Source organism: Eptesicus fuscus, chromosome 6, assembly GCF_027574615.1.
Source record: "Eptesicus fuscus isolate TK198812 chromosome 6, DD_ASM_mEF_20220401, whole genome shotgun sequence".
Taxonomy (NCBI): Eukaryota; Metazoa; Chordata; class Mammalia; order Chiroptera; family Vespertilionidae; genus Eptesicus; species Eptesicus fuscus.
In genome coordinates this window covers 46,994,595-47,012,541 of record NC_072478.1, presented here as the reverse complement: position 1 = coordinate 47,012,541, position 17,947 = coordinate 46,994,595, and the positions used below count along the sequence as shown (strand labels likewise).

General features: G+C 38.9%; 1 protein-coding gene across 1 annotated transcript in view; it reads left to right on the top strand.

Moving 5' to 3' along the window:
• Positions 1-4,840: 4,840 nt before the first annotated feature.
• Positions 4,841-17,947, top strand: part of MARCHF1 (membrane associated ring-CH-type finger 1) — an 84,028-nt gene continuing 70,921 nt past the window's right edge. Inside the window, 3 exon segments of the mRNA XM_054717665.1 lie at positions 4,841-5,042; positions 5,317-6,015; positions 6,017-6,073. Of these exon segments, the coding sequence (XP_054573640.1) occupies positions 4,852-5,042; positions 5,317-6,015; positions 6,017-6,073 (947 nt within the window). The 5' untranslated portion in view covers positions 4,841-4,851.

Here is a 17,947-nt window from a genome sequence, read left to right as displayed (position 1 = left end):
CAATAATTTAGGTCCTTAATTTTGGATACATTGAATCACTCACTGGGGCAGCTTTTAAGAACACAGATCATCAGGTTTGATGCCCTGAGTCCCATTCCTCAGAGATTCTAAAATTAGACACAGCAAGAGGTATTTAAAAAAAAACACAAACTTCCCAGTGATTCTAATTTTCAGCCAGGATTAAGAATCCTTGACTTAAGGCTGTTATGTGTCTTCTCTTTGGATGAGGGTATACCATTGAGTCCATATATGTGGATAAAACATGATTTGTTCAGAATGAATAAAAAAAATTCTCATAATCCAAGGTTACTATTCTTAACAACCCTTGGACATGCTACAAAGCACTTACCTGATCGATGTTTTTATGATATCCTCCTAACAATCCTTTTATGTGGATGTCATATTGGCTATACATAGTTAAAGAAGGGAAGTGGAGTTCCAAGAGACTAAACAAGCAATGACTTTATCACTTAAATTGTGTTGTTTTTTTAAATCTCTTCACCTCCCAATGTGCCTTCTTTACAGTCTGGAAATGACTTACTACACAGCAGCCGCAACTGGCAGAAAACTAGGTGCCAGAGAAGAGCAGTGATGTAGTGTCACACCCTTTAGATGGCAGGGAAGGGAGCCAGGTCCTCGGTAATTAGTCTGGTGAATAATTGCATTGAATACATTTCAAGTCATTCTTGGATGTGTCTCAGGGGCTTTTATGCTACACATTCTTATACAAATCAATAATTTATGTATAGGTGTTCAGGTTATTTTGACAAAATAATTAAAGTAATGATATGGGAAAAAAATCTCATGTGTCATGATTCTTGGCATTAATAGGTGTCATTTATAACATCGCTAGAGGCCTGGTGCATGAAAATTCATGCACTGGAGTGGGGGGTCCCTCAGCCCGGCCTGCCCCCTCTCACAGTCATGGAGCCCTCAGGGGCAGAAGGCGACCTGGCGATCAGGGGAAGGTGACACCCCCATCACACCTCTGCTGCTACCACTGCCAGCAGCGCAAGCCTGGGCCGGCCCTGGTTACCTGAGCCTTGGGTGGCCCTGGGCAGCTAGGCAGCCAACATCTGAGGCTTGCCTGTGCCTCGGCCGGCCCTGGTCGGCTGGGGGCTTAGGGGACTGGGGGACTCTGGAGGCAGGTGTGCAGAGTGGCCAGAACCTCCTGGGGGCAGGCCCAGCCGTGCCACGCTCCTGTCGCCCCAGCGGGGACTGAGGGGACTTGGTGCCACCATCTTGTGGCCGTTAGCGCTGCCATATTTGAGGGCATGACAGTCAATTAGTATATTCCCTCCTTATTGGCTGTGGGTGCTGACGTTTTTGAAGGCGTGATGGTTAATTATCATATTCCCTCTTTATTAGATAGGATTAGTATTATTAAAATTAAATAATTAATTAAATATTTTAAATATTACAGAAATATGTAACCTGAAAATTAAGTTTCTCATAATTCTACCTCTCAAAGGTAATCACTGCTAATGTTTGGATGTATACTTCTCCAAATGTGTCCTATTCATATGATAACATGCATCATGAAAGCATTATTTACCCCCACATGAGATCATACTATATACTATTTTGAGACTTGACTTTTCACATAAAAGTATATCCTACGTGTGTGTGTGTGTGTGTGTGTGTGTGTGTGATTGTGTGTGCATGCGTGTGGTGTATCTCATTTCATTGAATGGCTTTTGTATTTTATTGTAGGTAACTAAACATTTGGGTTGTTTCCAATTTCTGGCTGTTACAAACAATGTTATAATGAACATTCTTGTTATAATGAAAATATCTTTGGGCAATTGTGCAAGTGTTTTAGCAAAATTGATTCCTATGATTAGAATTTCTCAATTGAATAGCATAGACATTTTCTGTTTTAATAGAGTTTACCAAATTGCCTTTGAACAAGTTGTGCCAATTTACAATGATGTACTTGAACAATATATGGCCACGCTTGGGCTCCCACAACTCAATACACTGGGTGTTATCAATCTTTAAAAGGTGCTGATCTGATACGTGAAAGTAAATACCATTGTCAACTGAATTTGCATTTGTTTGCTCATTATTAAAATTGAGCATCTTTTTTACATCTGGCTTTGGCCGTGTGAAATTCCTTCTCTGAGAACTGTCTGTGTGTTTTACTCATTTTTTTCAAAGTTCAATCAACTCTTCTTCCTTACTTTGTAAAAGATCTCTGAATACTAGAGAAAGTAGCTGTTTGGCTATCAGTTCTGTACCTTCCAAATCTCAGTTACCAAAGTGAGCTTTCTAGTGCCCAGATTTAATCATTTCCATTTGTTGCTGCATATCTGTCAATTTGTTTGAGGATATATCCCAAACATTTCAATGTGGTATACAGTACCTCTGTCTACTCTTTCATCCTGATTTTGTATTACTTTCATTCACTACCTTCCCTCCAGTCCTTACAAAACTCCTGTGTTCCCCAAACAAGCCACATTCTTTCTACTCTGTGTGCTTCTACACCCTTCTCCCTGCCTGGACTGCCCTCCCCCACTTTAGAGGTCAGGTGTCATCTCCTTTGTGACATATACTTTAAGCCTCTGCTCCCTTCGGCATCAGGTGTCCGTCCTTCATCAGAATTCCATCACTAGACTCTCAGGATATCCTAGACTATTAAAATCACCTGTTCATTGACATCTCTTCTCCACTAAATAAGAGGCCCCTCAGGATACCATCTATTTCTTTATTCCAAAAACTTATCATTGAATCTTTACATAATACACTCTTAATTCATGTTCACTGAGCAAATGAGTCAAAAGTGACACCAGCTGGGATTAATTTTATATCAAGCATCTGGTCAAATAGAATTCAGTCTTAATTCTGGCCTTTTCCAGCTTCTAGAAGCTATCTGAATTCTTCGGGTAAGGGACCCCTCCCTTCATCTTTAAAAACAGCAATGTAGCATCTTCCCTTCTCTCTGACCACTGCTCTTATCCTTACATTCTCTCTCTCTGATTCTAACTCTTCTGCCTCCACCTTATAAGGTTCTTTGTGATTGCATTGGGCCCACCAAGATAATCCAGGACAATTTCCCCATCTCAGAATAATTAACTTCCTCATATCTACAAAGTTGCAAAGTGCCTTTAGGATATATACTGACAAATTCCAGGAATTAGGATGGTAACATCTTGGTTGGTGGTTAGGGAGGGTGGGGGTTGCAATATTATTCAGCCTACCATGCCTTCCCTTGAAAGTTTTTCTGACTTCTTGTATTGATATTAGTTTATCTTTCTATGGATCCCACAATATCTCAAATATGGGAATTTTTAGAACAACTTTGAAACTTGGGATTAATTTTTCTACCTTCACTGTTTCTTTCTTGGTGGCAAAATTATGTATTTAATCTGGGCAGTCAGACTGACCTAAAAATGGAACTAAGACTTCCTTGGTTTTGTCCTTTGTAAAGGAGAAGTGTATTGCTAGGTGGATAAGAGAACAGATGGAGGGGCAAGATTCCTCATCCCAACCTCTGCTCTAACAGCTACTAGTAAGAAATAGCACCAATTTCTCAGTTTCTTCATCTGGAACATAGAAATAATTATATTTACTACATACATTTCTTGTATTAATAAGAGAACAAATATAAATTATTTAAAACAGTGCCCTACCTGGTTTGGCTCAGAGGATAGAGTGTCAGCCTGCAGACTGAAGGGTCCTAGGTTTGATTCCAGCCAAGGGCACATGCCAGGGTTGTGGGTTCAAACCCCAGTAGGGGGAGTGCAGGAGTCAGCCGATCAATGATTCTCTCTCATCATTGATGCTTCTATCTCACTCTCCCTGTCCTTTCCTCTCTGAAATAAAAAAATATGTATATATTTTTTAAAATTACTTAAAACAGTGGTTGGCCTATAATATTCACTCAAAACTGTTATTATTTCCCACTTGAGAGATTATTATAAGAGTTAAAGAGAGTAGAAAGTGCCACAACACAACGCAGGGCACACAGTAAATTCTCAATACACTCTAGATTTTTTTAAAGGTATTTTTATGGATTTTTAGAGAGAGGGGAAGGGAGAGGAAGAGAGAGAGGGGAAAAAACATTAATATGAGAGTGGAACATCAATTGGCAGCTTCCTACTGGGGATCGAGCTTGCAACCTGGGCACGTGCCCTGACCAGAAATTGAACCATCAAACTTTTGGTGCACGGAGCGATGTCCGACCAACTGAGCAACACCAGCCAGGGCTACACTCTAGCTTTTGATTGATCATCATCTGTATTAAATACAACAGGTTGAAGAAATCAAATAGAGTGAAGCAATAGGGAGTTTAGTGAAATGTATTCAACTTTGTGCCAATAATCTGAATTGTTTTAGACTCTCTTATTCTTAAACTCAGTATGGTCACAGGGTTAAAGGATATGAAAGGTCAATAATGTTGTGACAGATGGATTTTATTAGTTTTTATGATAAAGTAGAGATAACTGCAAGCCTTTAAATATTAGTGTTTTCAAATATTTTATCTCATGGGGCCTGGTTATGACAATGTTAACTCCAGGCAATATATAGCAATCTAATGGCTATTTGGTTATTTAGGTTTTCTAGATTATTATCATCATCCTTGTCATATAATAGCCTTTATGCCCTTTATATCATAGGATAGTCAGGTGTTACTCATTTGCTTCCAAGGCAAATTGAGTCATTCCACTCAAATGTTTACAGTAAGTAGAATAGAAACTTGTAGAATCATCTTCCTCTCTCATAAATGAAGCAACAGCAAACAAAGTGGCACAGCTTCTCAACTGTTGCAAGCCAGTTCCTCAAATAAGTTTTACTTTTGCAAAACGGACTTCTAACTTCCCACATTCCGTGAGCTGTGTTATAGTCAACATGACTTGCAGCCACGTTTGTTGTAATTTTTTAAACATGTGGAAAAAAAGAAAGATATCGACCATGTATTACCTTAACCAAGATGCCAAATTATCTAACTTGTTTCTCCAGGCAAGCAGCCCAACCACAGGGACAGCTCCCAGGAGCCAGTCAAGATTGTCTGTCTGTCCATCCACTCAGGACATCTGCAGGTAAGTGCTCAGCAAATGGTTCTACTCAATGTTTTTCAGACCAGTGTTTTGTATTCTTGTTTTACCTTCTGACTGTGTGGCTCTTGCTTCTGCCTTATGTTGGCCATGGATAATTTATACTGGCTTTATTTTTTTTTTCCTTTAGTGTATTTCCTTTATTTGATCTTTATTTACCAACTTCTGGTCCATGCTATCCTTTTCATTGTTCTTTCTCTCTCTCTGTTTTCCCATGGCTTTCTGTCCATTCCCATTCTTTGCCTGCTGCTTTGTCTAGATCTGCCCTCTTGCATGACATGTCAGAAGATGCTTTTGAGCAATGCACGCCTGCCATGGTGCTGAGCCCTGCTAGGAAAGAGTCTGGTAAGAAATCAGTAAAACAGAGGCCTAGGAGGAGGAAAAGGGCCTCTGAGAGATAAGAGTGTGCAGACGAACAAATAAAAGGGAGAAGAAATGATTTTCAACTGCAGATCTCGAGCCCCAGGTGGAGTGAGCTTTGTGATTCCTCAGATTCATCTCCCATAGATGAGAGTCCTTGGATGCAGGCCAAAAGAAGAGCCCAAGTGAAATTCCAACTGTCACAAAGAAGGAGAAATAATAATAAATCATGTGGAAGCTTGGATGGGTCTTCTGCTCCTAATGGAATTGATCTGGTAAATTTGGGATCCAAAGGTAAAAAGCAACAAGAACTGACTGAATGTGAGAGTTGCTCTTTAAACCTCTGCAGAGGAAAATGCCCCTGGGACCAAGAGTGCAGTCTTTCCCTGCCTAGAGGACCCTATGAGATTAAGAGATCCTCAAGGCACCATGAAGAAAGCAAAGGCAGATACCACCACAGGGATCCACAGCTCTTGCATAGTCTTAGGCAAAATGAGGCAATCAAGAAAAGATTTTCAGAAACAGATTCCAGCACTGAAATATTGGCAGTAACAGAAGGCGGCAAGTCTATGAGTGATGCAGGGTTCCAGGTGAATGACTGTTCAGAAGCCTCCTGCCAGCTACCATGACGGGTCTGATAATTTAAAACTATGCAGGTCAGTCACTATAGAGTAAGACTTGATGCCATGCAAATGTATTTCTTTCTGCTGTGAGCTATGTGTGTGTTTGACACTTAGCCTTAATGCATAACATTTATTCATGCTGTTGTCTGGTGGATATAAGGTGGTAAAATCAAAAAAGGTGCATCTGAGAAGAACAATAGAATTTGATTTCCCCTTTTTCCTTTTTGTTAATTGAATAATGGTTCATCCTAGTAAAGGGGCTGACAAACCAGTTAGTCTTGTACCCATTCTAGTTAAGACAAGACTAATAGAGGGAATATGAGTGAGAGCATAGGAAACCTTAGATTCTTCAGTGTAAATCTGGCGATCTGTTAGCACCCCAACAGAAAAAAATATTCAAGGTAAGGGGTTTTTAAGGTCAGAATTTTGTATCAGAAAAATCTCCTCCACAGTTGGTGCTAATTTGTTCTCTAGTTGTTTGATTCAGCGGGGTAATTTAAGACGGAAAGGACACAGAAACAGGTCCTGGACATACCAGTGCAGTTGCTGGAGCCTTCAGGGAAGGAGACCACATAGACTGTACTGAAAGGTCTCAAACATGCAGGCATTTCATAGCTGTAAAGCTGCTTTCTTGCACTTTTTACCCAACTGGACACATTTTCGTCACTTATTCACTTAAGCCTCCATTGTGCATCAGGTTTTATTCTAGGTTTGAAAATATCATAATGCCTGAGGTTTGTATAGTCTCTGACATCATAACTTATAGCCAGAAGAGGATAACAGATACAAAACTCTTTCAGAGTTATATATAATTATGACTGTGATAAGGAATATGATAACACAACAAGGAAGCTTTACTTATTCTGGGAGACCAGAGAAGAACTCTCTTAAGGAAGTGACAAGCTGACCATGGCTCAAAAGCTGACGAGTTGGTCAAGGAAAGAACCCAATGAGACCATCCAGGGAGAGTGCCACTATGAAGCCAGGATGAGGGGAGGAGTTTAGCAATCCAGGGAACTAAAAGCTGGCTGTCCTGGCCAGGGGGTAGGGGGAGGAGGGGCATGGGTGGTAGTGAGGAGAACTGAGAGGTGGAGAGAGGTATGAAAAACATGCTAAGGGATTTAAAGAGAAATGACATCATTTTATTTGTATGTTAATGTGAGTTTCTTGTAATCTTTTGAATATGATTTAAGTGTGGCTTGGCTAAAATGTTGGGGGATAGAATAAAGCACTCTTTCCAGTCTAGATTAAGAACTCCCACTTGCAACCATCTGTTGCCATTTTCCCAAACCTCCTTCCAACATAATTTAATGAAAGACAGTCAGAGAAGCTGGTTGTAGGCTTAATGGTAATTGGAGAAAAAAGTAATGCTTGCAATTAAAGTCATAGTGACTGGTTCTCCTAACTCAAAAGCACTGCTCTGGAGGAACATTTTCAAAGACAGGATATTTCACTTAGATTTCTATTAATGAAAGTGAGATCGATGGGCCTATTTTCTTGCTGTGAGTTATCATCAAAATATACCCACTAAGCAAATACTAAGGACAGCATATTGTACTAGATGCTGAGGCTAAAAAGTGACAAAAGATGTGATTCTTCCCGTAAGTGGCCTATTATCTATTAGCAGAAATTGAACACACACCTGAAAAGATGAAAGTTCAAGGCAGTTCAGGGTGAATTTAAGAAGAGGAATACTGCTAGCATTTGAAGAAAGGAAACTTGCTGAGAGCTGGAACAATCTGGAAAACCCCTAAGAAGGGGGATTATTGGGACTGAGAAAAGTAGAATTTAGTTTGGCAGAGATGTATGGATGGCATTCCAGGCACTCAAGGCAGGGAAAATACCATGAGCTCAGACTGGGATGCGGGAATGACTATGCACTTAAAAATATTGTGTGAATTTTTGTGACTAGTTTTGAAGGTTTGCATAGATTGATAACAACTAAACTTTTTTAAAGAGACATTATAAACAAAACATGCATATCCTTCCAAGGAGTTTAATTCTATTCTGTAGTCTTATTTTCAAACAGCCTCTTGGTGCCAAAGAGGCGGCCTGGAAAGTTGAGGACAGAGTAAGAGGATTGTACTTCCTTTAGCCCATCTTCAACCAGAGAAGTTTCATGATAATCTCATATAATGGGGTTCCACATTGTATTCCTTTAAGGAGAAAAGAGGATTCCACTGCAAAGGATAATACAGAACAGCCTTTGCTAAATAAAATAGGCTCAGTGAAGAACTGTAAACACAGAGTAGTCACAGTGCCCCGAGGGTGTCCTGGGAAAGGAACCTAGGTGTAGGAGAATGAGTTGGGATGAGGTAGAAGTATTCTACTTTGAGATAACTAGGACTAGGATGATACAGGGTAATGAAAGGGGGGTAACATTGGCATATTGGCATCCCACCAGGTGAACAGGAGCAATCTAAATGCTTGGCATTGGTGAGAGCATAAGACAAAGGCACCAATGATGACTCCAAATCTTGGAACTTAGGAGACACTAAATGCTGATGATATTGGCAAAGGCAGAAGAGGTCAGAGGGAAGCTGGTTTGGGAAAGACATGATGAGTTCAATTACAGGCAGGCTATTTGTTATTGCAGTGACATTCCAGGGTCAGCTGTCCAGCAGACAGTATGAGACATGTCACTGAAACACAGGAGAGCAGTCAGGGCTGGGTCTGTGTTCTTGTTCAAGAATTAGTGAACTATACACAGACCAACACTAAACCATCGCATTTTTGCAATTGTCATTAGTATGATATATTAGCACAGGGCAATAGCACAAAGATATTAAAAATGAAAATATAATTATGATCATAGAGGACATTTAGATTCTCAGGGAGGTGACTGTGAGGCCAGGAAAGTGAATGAAATCTGTAAATGAGGTCATATTTAGGTGGGGGGGAAACCTCTAGATGGACACAGCCTGAGCACCAGGGTCCCTGTGAAGGAAAGATGACCCTGAGAGAAGCAGCAATTGCCTTGAACTTGCAGTCCAGCTTCAGAAATGCATAGGCAGGACCAGTCTCAGCCACAACCACAAAGCAGAAGCTTCCGAGCCCTTCCTCCTTCTCTGTTCCGAGCACTGATTCCCCACGTGGACACTATGCTCCTTCCCACCTCATCAAAGCCTTATTTAGGGAAAGTTCCTCTTAGCCAGTTATAACTTGCAGGAAATTTAAATCATCACAGTTGTGCAGTGGGAGAAGCTTTTCCTTTTTTAATAGAAAAATTTACATTTAGAAAAAAACCTGAATTAGCTCATGTTAGCTCATGCTTGAAACTTTTTAACGGCCTCTTAATAGTCCTCAGTGGCAAGTTCAAAATCTTTAATATACTTTACAAGTCCTGAATGATCTATCAGAGCTGCCTCCCCAGCTTCAATACCCATCATTGACAATGGCCTATTCATGCTGGTCTGTCTTCAATTCCCTGAAAGTGGCCAGACCTGTCTCTTTTAGGCCTAGAATGCCTACACATTATCCCCTCTGCCCTTCACCAGACTAACTCCTAGTCATCCTTTCCTGATTTAAGTGTCATTTCTTTAGGGATGCCTTCACGATGCTCTAACCAATATTCAGGTCACCTGGGAGTCAATTTCATGGCATAATTTTAAATTGCTAATGTATAGATATTCTTGTAATCGACTGTATCATACTTGTTCACGGCAGTATTCACAGTGCCTGAAAGATAGCACACACTCAACACAGTTTTTTAATAAGTTTAGGGCTAATGAATTTTTCTAAGGGAGTCATTCTTACTGTGTGAAATCATAGCAGTAAGGGGTGGATTACCTCACTTTCTATGAAGCCAACTTGTAAAGAATACTCTACATCAGCAGTTCTCAAACCTTAGTGGATATCAGTTGACTACAGGGCTTGTCAAAATACAGATTGTTGGATGTACCCCCAGAGTTTCTGATTCACTTACTTTGGGGTTGAGCCCATGCATTTGCATTTCTAAAATGTTCCCAGGTGATACAGATGTTGTTGATCTACGGACCACTTCTTTAGAACTGCTGCTCTATGCTACAAATTCTCTCTAGGCTTTAAGTGAGAAAAGAAAAGAGTAAAAGTAATTGAACAGATGAGTGTGAGAAGCATACTTACAGTTTTCTATCATATCCTATTGAATTCTGATACAAAGCATAATTCACTTAGTTTTCTGTATTTCACCCTGTCATACCAGGATCGTTTGGGTCATCTCACTAAAGCCATAGACTGACAAAGTCTCAACTTTACAAGGAACTCAGATGCAATGGTTTGGGTATTGTTTCCCTTCAAATCCACTTCCTCATCTCAACTACCCCCATTTCTATCAGTGACTCCACAAATTCCCTGCATTTTCAGTTTTAACTATTTTCTTCTGCATTTAATATATCCGGTCTCTAACTAAGTCCTGTCATTTCTCCCTCCAGAGATCTGTGTGCCTTCTTTCTCATTGTCAGTGTTCCATTTTGGTCATATTCTCCACAGCCACCCCTCAGCCTGCTTCCTGCTTTGGTCAGGACTCTTCCATTAGATTAAAATGGACTGAAACCAATTCGAATGTGCTTAAGTGACAAAGGGAAGTATTAGCCACCAGAAATAGAAAATCCAGGTATACAGATGGCTTTAGGGACTCTAAAAAGTCAAACAATGTGATCTCTCTCTCTCTCTCTCTCTCTCTCTCTCTCTCTCTCTCTCCCTTCTCATCTTTGTCTTTTCCTAATTTCCCCCAACAGAGGGAAGAGGCCATGTGGATAGGAATAGCTTCAGGCTTACATTTTACCCATCAGTGACCTAACTGAAAAGAGGAATGTTCTCTTCCAGCAGTTGCTCATAAAATCTCAGCCTGCCTTAGGTCACATCCTTGGGCTAATCATAGTCACCAGAGGCAAGAGGCATTATGCTTGTAGCAAGTTCTTGGATAGGGAAGTTGGATTTAAAATGTAGCTGTTGGAAACCCCTCTAGAACCTTATGAATTGGGGATAGAACATTTCAACAACAAAAAGAGCAGCACTAGGACCAGAAGACATGGAAGAAGAATTATGAGCAAAAAAATATGTAGTAGTGTTCAATCACCATCAAACTCACGTCTCCCTCCCAAAAAATGTCTCTATCCTTCTCTTTAAATGCCCATATTTAGACATGTTGTCCTCATTTTTATCCTTTTTCATGAAGCTTTTCCAAACTTTTTTATTGGAATTCCCATAACCTTTGTAATAAATATCATATATTTAGTATTCAGTTTTCTTCTAATAGTTTCATGTGTATTAGCTCTCTTTTCTCTATAGAATAAGCTCCTTGAAGATAGGTAGGGATCATGTCTTATACCTATTTTGTACATTTCACAGTTCTCAAAATAATTCTGGACTTTAAAAATTACTCCAGTAGAATTTTGGGGTTGGCTTTATAATCAGTGAGTGCTAAGCCTTGCAAAATCCATGGGCATGATAATGAGAATTGGGTGATTCAGAGTAAAACAATTAAGTAGTAATGAATTACATCAATGGTTTCTTTAAAAGAAGAAGAATCTCAAAGTAAACAATAACTCCTTAGTAATATTCAAGTTCTAGCTTGGGTTGGATGGTGAGTTTATATTTTCTTCCTATAGCCTTCATTAGGCATATTCTCATTGAGAAAAAATGTCTTGAGAAAAAATTGAATGTAAAAATGGTAAAAAAAAAAAAAAAAAAAAGTAGTCTGTATTTTGACTTCTTTAATTCTATCAAGGTATAGGAACTATAAAGTGGGTGTGAGAATATGTATAAAGCTCTGGATGTTCATAGCAGGAGATCCTTTTCAAGAGCAATTGGATCAGGCTCTGTGATAAAGCACTAGCATCTGTTAGATTGATGTAGATAACTTTTGAATAATAGGCTTGAGCTTAAAATCAACCTTTTTTATCTCTGTCATCATATCTGTGTACTCATTCATTTCACACATGGAGCAACTATTTCTTGGGAATTTACTCTATATTTAGGCAATGTTCTAGAAGCTGGACGTATAATGAAAAGTACAGTAATGATCCCTGACCTCATGAACTTATATTCCAGTTGGTAAGACAAATAATTAAACAGGAAAATGTAAAAAAAAAAAATCATGAATTAAGCTAAAGGAACACATTGCATCTAGTAGAACAAAGCAGGTTTCCCTGAGGAACTAACAATTTAAAGAGAAACCCAAAGGAGAAGTAAAAGTAAGCCAAGCAAAGAGAAGAGATCATCTGTTCCAGGAAAATGATGTGGCATATGTGAACACGCAAAGATGGTATAAAAGGATCTCAGTGTGGCCTGGCAGAGAAGAGAAGGAGGGGAATGGTAGACTATCATAGAAGTCTTTATCAACCAGTAGGAGACTGGACTATGTTCTAAAAATAAGGAGAAATTTCTGTAGACTTTTAAGCAAAAGAATGACCCTGTTTGTGTTTTGAAAGATCACTCAAGCTGCTTTTGGAAAGTTGACTGGAAGGTGCAAGACTGAAGTCAATGGAGACCAATTAGAAAGCTGTTGTGGTGTTCTAGGGGACAGGTGATGGTGACTGAATAAAATTAAATAGATGGATTTTTAAAGTATTTTGAAAGGAAATCAAATAGGACTTGATGATAAAATACATATCTATATGATCTCAAGTTTCTGATTTAGAGAACTGTGTAGATTATAGTGCCATTCACTATTGAAAGAATGAACACACTGCTTGAGAGAGATTTAAAAGGAGAAGATGGAGCTCAGTTTTAGACTGATAGTTTGTGATGCAAAGCATATATCCAGAGAGATATTCAGGAGGCAAGCATATATAAAGGTCTAGCATTCAGAAGATGTATCTCAACTTTAGATGAAGATTATGAAGCTGTGAGCATATAGGTGGTGATTGTCAAAATCTCCCATGGAAAATTTGCAAACTGAGAGGATGAGAGCATGAAGAACCCTGTGGAATAGCAACATTTAATGGTTTTGGAAAAGAAAAAGGAATCAACAGAGAGAGGAGCAGAATGGATAAAAATCACATGAAAAACCCAGAAGTGTGTAAAGGAAAGATAAAATGTGATAAATGGAGGGAAGGATGAATTTGGGGGGCTTTTTTGGTTTGTCTTTTAATGTAGAGGACCCTTGAGCTGAAAGAGGAGAGAGAGAGAGAGAGAGAGAGAGAGAGAGAGAGAGAGAGAGAGAGAGAGAACTCATTGAACATGCAGAAAACAGAGGATTTTTATTTCTTTATTAAGGTCCCACAGAGAAGTTAGGAAAGGATGGGACTCAAAACTCAAAGTAGAAGGATCGTCATGGCAAAGAAAATAGGTATGTCTTTTTTTGCAATAGAGGTAGATCAGGATATGACAAATGTGGACAAATATGAATCTACAGATTGTTAGAGTTTCTTTTTTTTTTAATGAATCTTTATTGTTCAGATTACAATTGTTTCTCCTTTTTCCCCACATATCTCCCCACCACCCAGTTCCCACCCCCCCTCTGCCCTTACCTCCCCCCCTCTGACCTTATCCATAGGTGTATGATTTTTGTCCAGTCTCTTCCCATACCCCCCACACAGACACCCCTTTCCCCCTGAGAATTATCAATCCACTCCCATTCTATACCTCTGATTCTATTAAGTTCACCAGTTTATTCTGTTCCTCAGATTTTTAATTCACTTGACTTTTAGATTCACTTGTTGATAAATATGTATTTGTTGTTCATAATTTTTATCTTTCTTCTTCTTTTTCCTCTTTTTAAAGAATACCTTTCAGCATTTCATATAATGCTGGTTTGGTGGTGATGAACTCCTTTAGCTTTTTTTTATCTGTGAAGCTCTTTATCTGCCCTTCAATTCTGAATGATAACTTTGCTGGGTAGAGTAGTCTTGGTTGTAGGTTCCTGCTATTCATCACTGAATATTTCTTGCCACTCCCGTCTGGCCTGCATGGTTTCTGTTGAGAAATTAGTTGATAATCGTATGGGAGCTCCCTTGTAGGTAACTAACTGTTTTTCTCTTGCTGCTTGTAAGATTCTCTCTTTGTCTTTTGCTCTTGGCATTTTAATTATGATGTGTCTTGGTGTGGTCCTCTTTGGATTCCTTTTGTTTGGGGTTCTGTGCGCTTCCTGGACTTGTAAGTCTATTTCTTTCATCAGGTGGGGGAAGTTTTCGTTTATTATTTCTTCAAATAGGTTTTCAGCATCTTGCTCTCTCTCTTCTTCTGGTACCCCCATAATTCTGATGTTGGTTCGCTTGAAGTTGTCCCAGAGGCTTCTTACACTATCTTCAACTCTCTGAATTCTCTTCTCTTCATGCTTCTCTGGAGGAGTGTCCTTGGCCTCTTTGTATTCCAAATCTTTGAGTTGATTCTTGCAATCCTCTAGTCTGCTTTTGGGTCTCTGTATAATATTTTTTATCTCAGTCAGTGTATGTTTAATTTCTAGTTGGTCCTCATGGAATTTATCGGCCTTTTCCATGAAATTCTTGAAAAACCTTAGAACCATGGTTCTGAACTCTATGTCCAATCGCTTGTTTTCCTCCATTTCTTTGGTTTGTGATCTGTTTCCTTGCCTTCTCATATTCTCTGCTTCCCTGAGTTGGTAGGGTAGTTTTGTGTACTAGGTGTCCTATTGGTTCAACGGGTCAGCCTCCCAGTTACTTGAGGTGGACACTCTTGGTATACCCTTGTGTACTGTGTGTCCCCCAGCAGGAGCTACAGCAAGGGCTAGTTTTCTCCTCCTTTGCTTGGGCGGTTTTGGAGCAGTCTGGAGCTGCAGTTGGTTAAGCTGCCACAGAACAGGCCATTTATATGTAAAAGCCGCTGTGTGGAGCCTGGGCGGGTTTGTAGAATGTGCGGGGCGGGGCCTCAGGGCGGGGCCTCAGGGCGGGGCCTCAGGGCTGGGCGGGGTCTCAGGGCGTCACTAGGCTGGGGCGTGGCCAATGGTGATGGCTGCAGTCAGCTGTCTCTGCCTTTCCACATTTCCAAGTCCCTGCGCCCCGCGCTCCAGCGCAGTAAACAATGATTGCTGGGCGCACCTCCGCAAAAAAGTCACTCTCACTTTCCGACCCGATGGCCGAGAGTCCAGCTTCTCCCCGTAGGTGTCTGGTTCCCCCGAGTGTCCCCAGAAACTGGATTTCAGAGTGATCGGGAGCTTGTCTCCCTGCGGGTTGAAGAAAAGCCGCGCACCCAGCCGCCCGCCGCCGGCCCGATTCGCGTGCCTCCGTACCTCAGCTTTTCAGCGATTGTGCTCCTTTCTGTTCTTAGTTGTAAATCTTCCACTCAGCCAGCTTTCCCGTGGTTCTGGGTGGTAGACGTTTTTGTCTTTTAGTTGTGTTTTTGAAATTGTTGTGTGAGGCAGCAGATTAGTTGTTTAACTATGCCGCCATCTTGGTTCCTCCTTTCCAACTCTAGAGTTTCTTTTTGATGGCCTTGTAGAAAAGGGGGGTGGTTGCAGGGTCAAACATCCAGTGAAATTTGAATTTCAGATAAACAACAGATAATTTTTTATTAGGACATACTAAAAAATATATTTATTGTTTATCTGAAATTCAAATGTAACTGGGCCTCCTGTATATTTTTGCTAAGTCGGGCAATGCTAAACATAATCATACAGAAAAGCATTATTGAAAGTTCTGCTGAGGTTTGTAACTATGAATTTATGTGGCCACAGACTGCAGGAAGTCTAATTTACCTCCGCAGCACATCATCTAAATGCAGATACAACCATAAAAGGCAATTGAACATGGATCTAAGGTCATATATATATATATATATATATATATATATATATATATAATCTTGAAATTTAAAAACTAAGAAAAATATGCTCAACAAATAAGAGTTTTGAAGTAAAATAACATTTCAGTGAGTAGTTTTATTGTCAATATTTATTTAGAGAAAAATAATACTTCTCTTTACCTTAATATTTAAAGCAATTATCATAGTCACTGGGAAGATTGGGTTCCTAGATTCACAGATCACCTCGGTCACTTTCCTATCTGCTCTTTGAAGACCTTTGAGACACCCACACATATCATCTATCTCTTTCTTGGACATATTATTCCTGGGGCATTATCATCCCCTCTATAGCTCTAATTATGTGAACATTTCTCCTAATATTTAACCAGCCTATATTATTGCATTTTCTACCTGGTAGTCCTAGATTGATATCCACTCAGTAATAATTTTTTTTACTTTTGTAACACATTCTATTACTTATTTTTATTACTTTTTCTTTACAAAAAAAATAAGACTGATGTTCTATTTTCAAAGTCCATTCCATGAGTAAAACATAAGCTGTTCAGTCTTCAATGTTCATGTGAGCAAGGTCTTCCTAAGGGACCTTAAGAAAAGCATTCATTTCTCAAATTTATTCTTTTCCTTATGCCTCTGCCTTTCTTTTGTTGAGTCTTGTAGGAATTAATAACAAACCTTCTCCTGCTCATTTTAATAACAGCTGAGTTGGTAGGAAGTATAGGTATGAACACTGCTGGTAACCTGCCAGAGATGAGTTACTTGGGATGACCCAACATAGACTCACAAGGTCTCACTTCCAGCTCTGGCTTTCTCTCCACATGAAGTGTTCAAATTTGCAGAAGGTAAAATGTTCCTCTCTTCATTTCCATGATAAAAAAGAGAAAAATGGATGAGCATTATAAATGTGTGTAATACTAGTATGATACAAAGTTTTAGAACTATTTTCTTCGTTGAAATGAATAATTTTATTTATTTTCGTCCTCGGTAAAAATTCAGATAGATACTATGCTACTTTATTTTACAGACTAAAGTTTCTCCAACAAATAAAAGAAAAACATTTATCACAACACATTTTAATGTTATAAACATTTAGTGTGATTTCACACCATCTATTAACGTTTATCTCAGTAATTTGTATTTTGACACTGATGTATGTACACACACACACACACACACACACACACACACACTACGAAACTTACGAGAGAAATAAAAAGATTTGTAGAAATGGCATTATTTAATATATTTTTTTATATATCTTTCAAAGACATGCCTTGTCCTTGGCAGTTTTTTTTTTCCTATAATTGTTCTCAATTTTGGGAGATAATCTTCTCAGGAACGGAATGACAGTATCATCAATAATACTGATTGTCTTGACTGGTAAATTATCTTACATGACCAAAACCAAGTGGATTTGATTAATTACCTTTTAATTTGGAAAAATAGGTCATTCTGATTTTTGGAAATAGCATGTATTTATAAGCCAATTATTTGGCAAGTTGACTTTTAGAAAGGAAAAAAGAAAAAATAGATATTTCCCTGTTTGTACAATTATCTTAAAGTAGATTTGAGGATCAGGGGTTTTCCAACCTGATTTCAGGCAAAAATAAATAGAAGCATGAGGCTCCTTTAGACATATAAATTAGTATTTACACATTATAAAGCTGTTTTTACTGTGCTATATTTATCTTTTCTTTGTTAATTTCTAAGTTTATTATGCCCAATTATACCAAAGTGCAAAATACTAAATAAGAAGGAATATCAACCAGATGGAGTTTGTCTACTTCTTTATTTAAGAACAATATGTTTTGAACTTAAAAAAAAAACACACAATATTTGTTCATGATTACAGTTAGTTTGAACTATGTGCTTGCTTCCTTTAATAAACTTATATTTGTTTGGCAATATGGAATTTCTCCTCTGTCTCAAAAAGAAAATAGAAACACTCCCTCTTCTCTCACACAAATTCATTTTTAAACTATTATGTATATGCTAAATGTATGTATCCTATATATTTATGCAAACAGAAAATGGATAGTGTGCATTTTACAATCATAAATATTGAGTACAGTGATTTCTGCTTCCCAATTATGATTGATATCTGACAATTTAGTTATAGCTTGAACATTTCCTCCATTTGTGAGTACCATTTAGGTCCTCATCTTCCTTATAGCTGTGCACAGTGGGTATACAGTCATTTCAAAT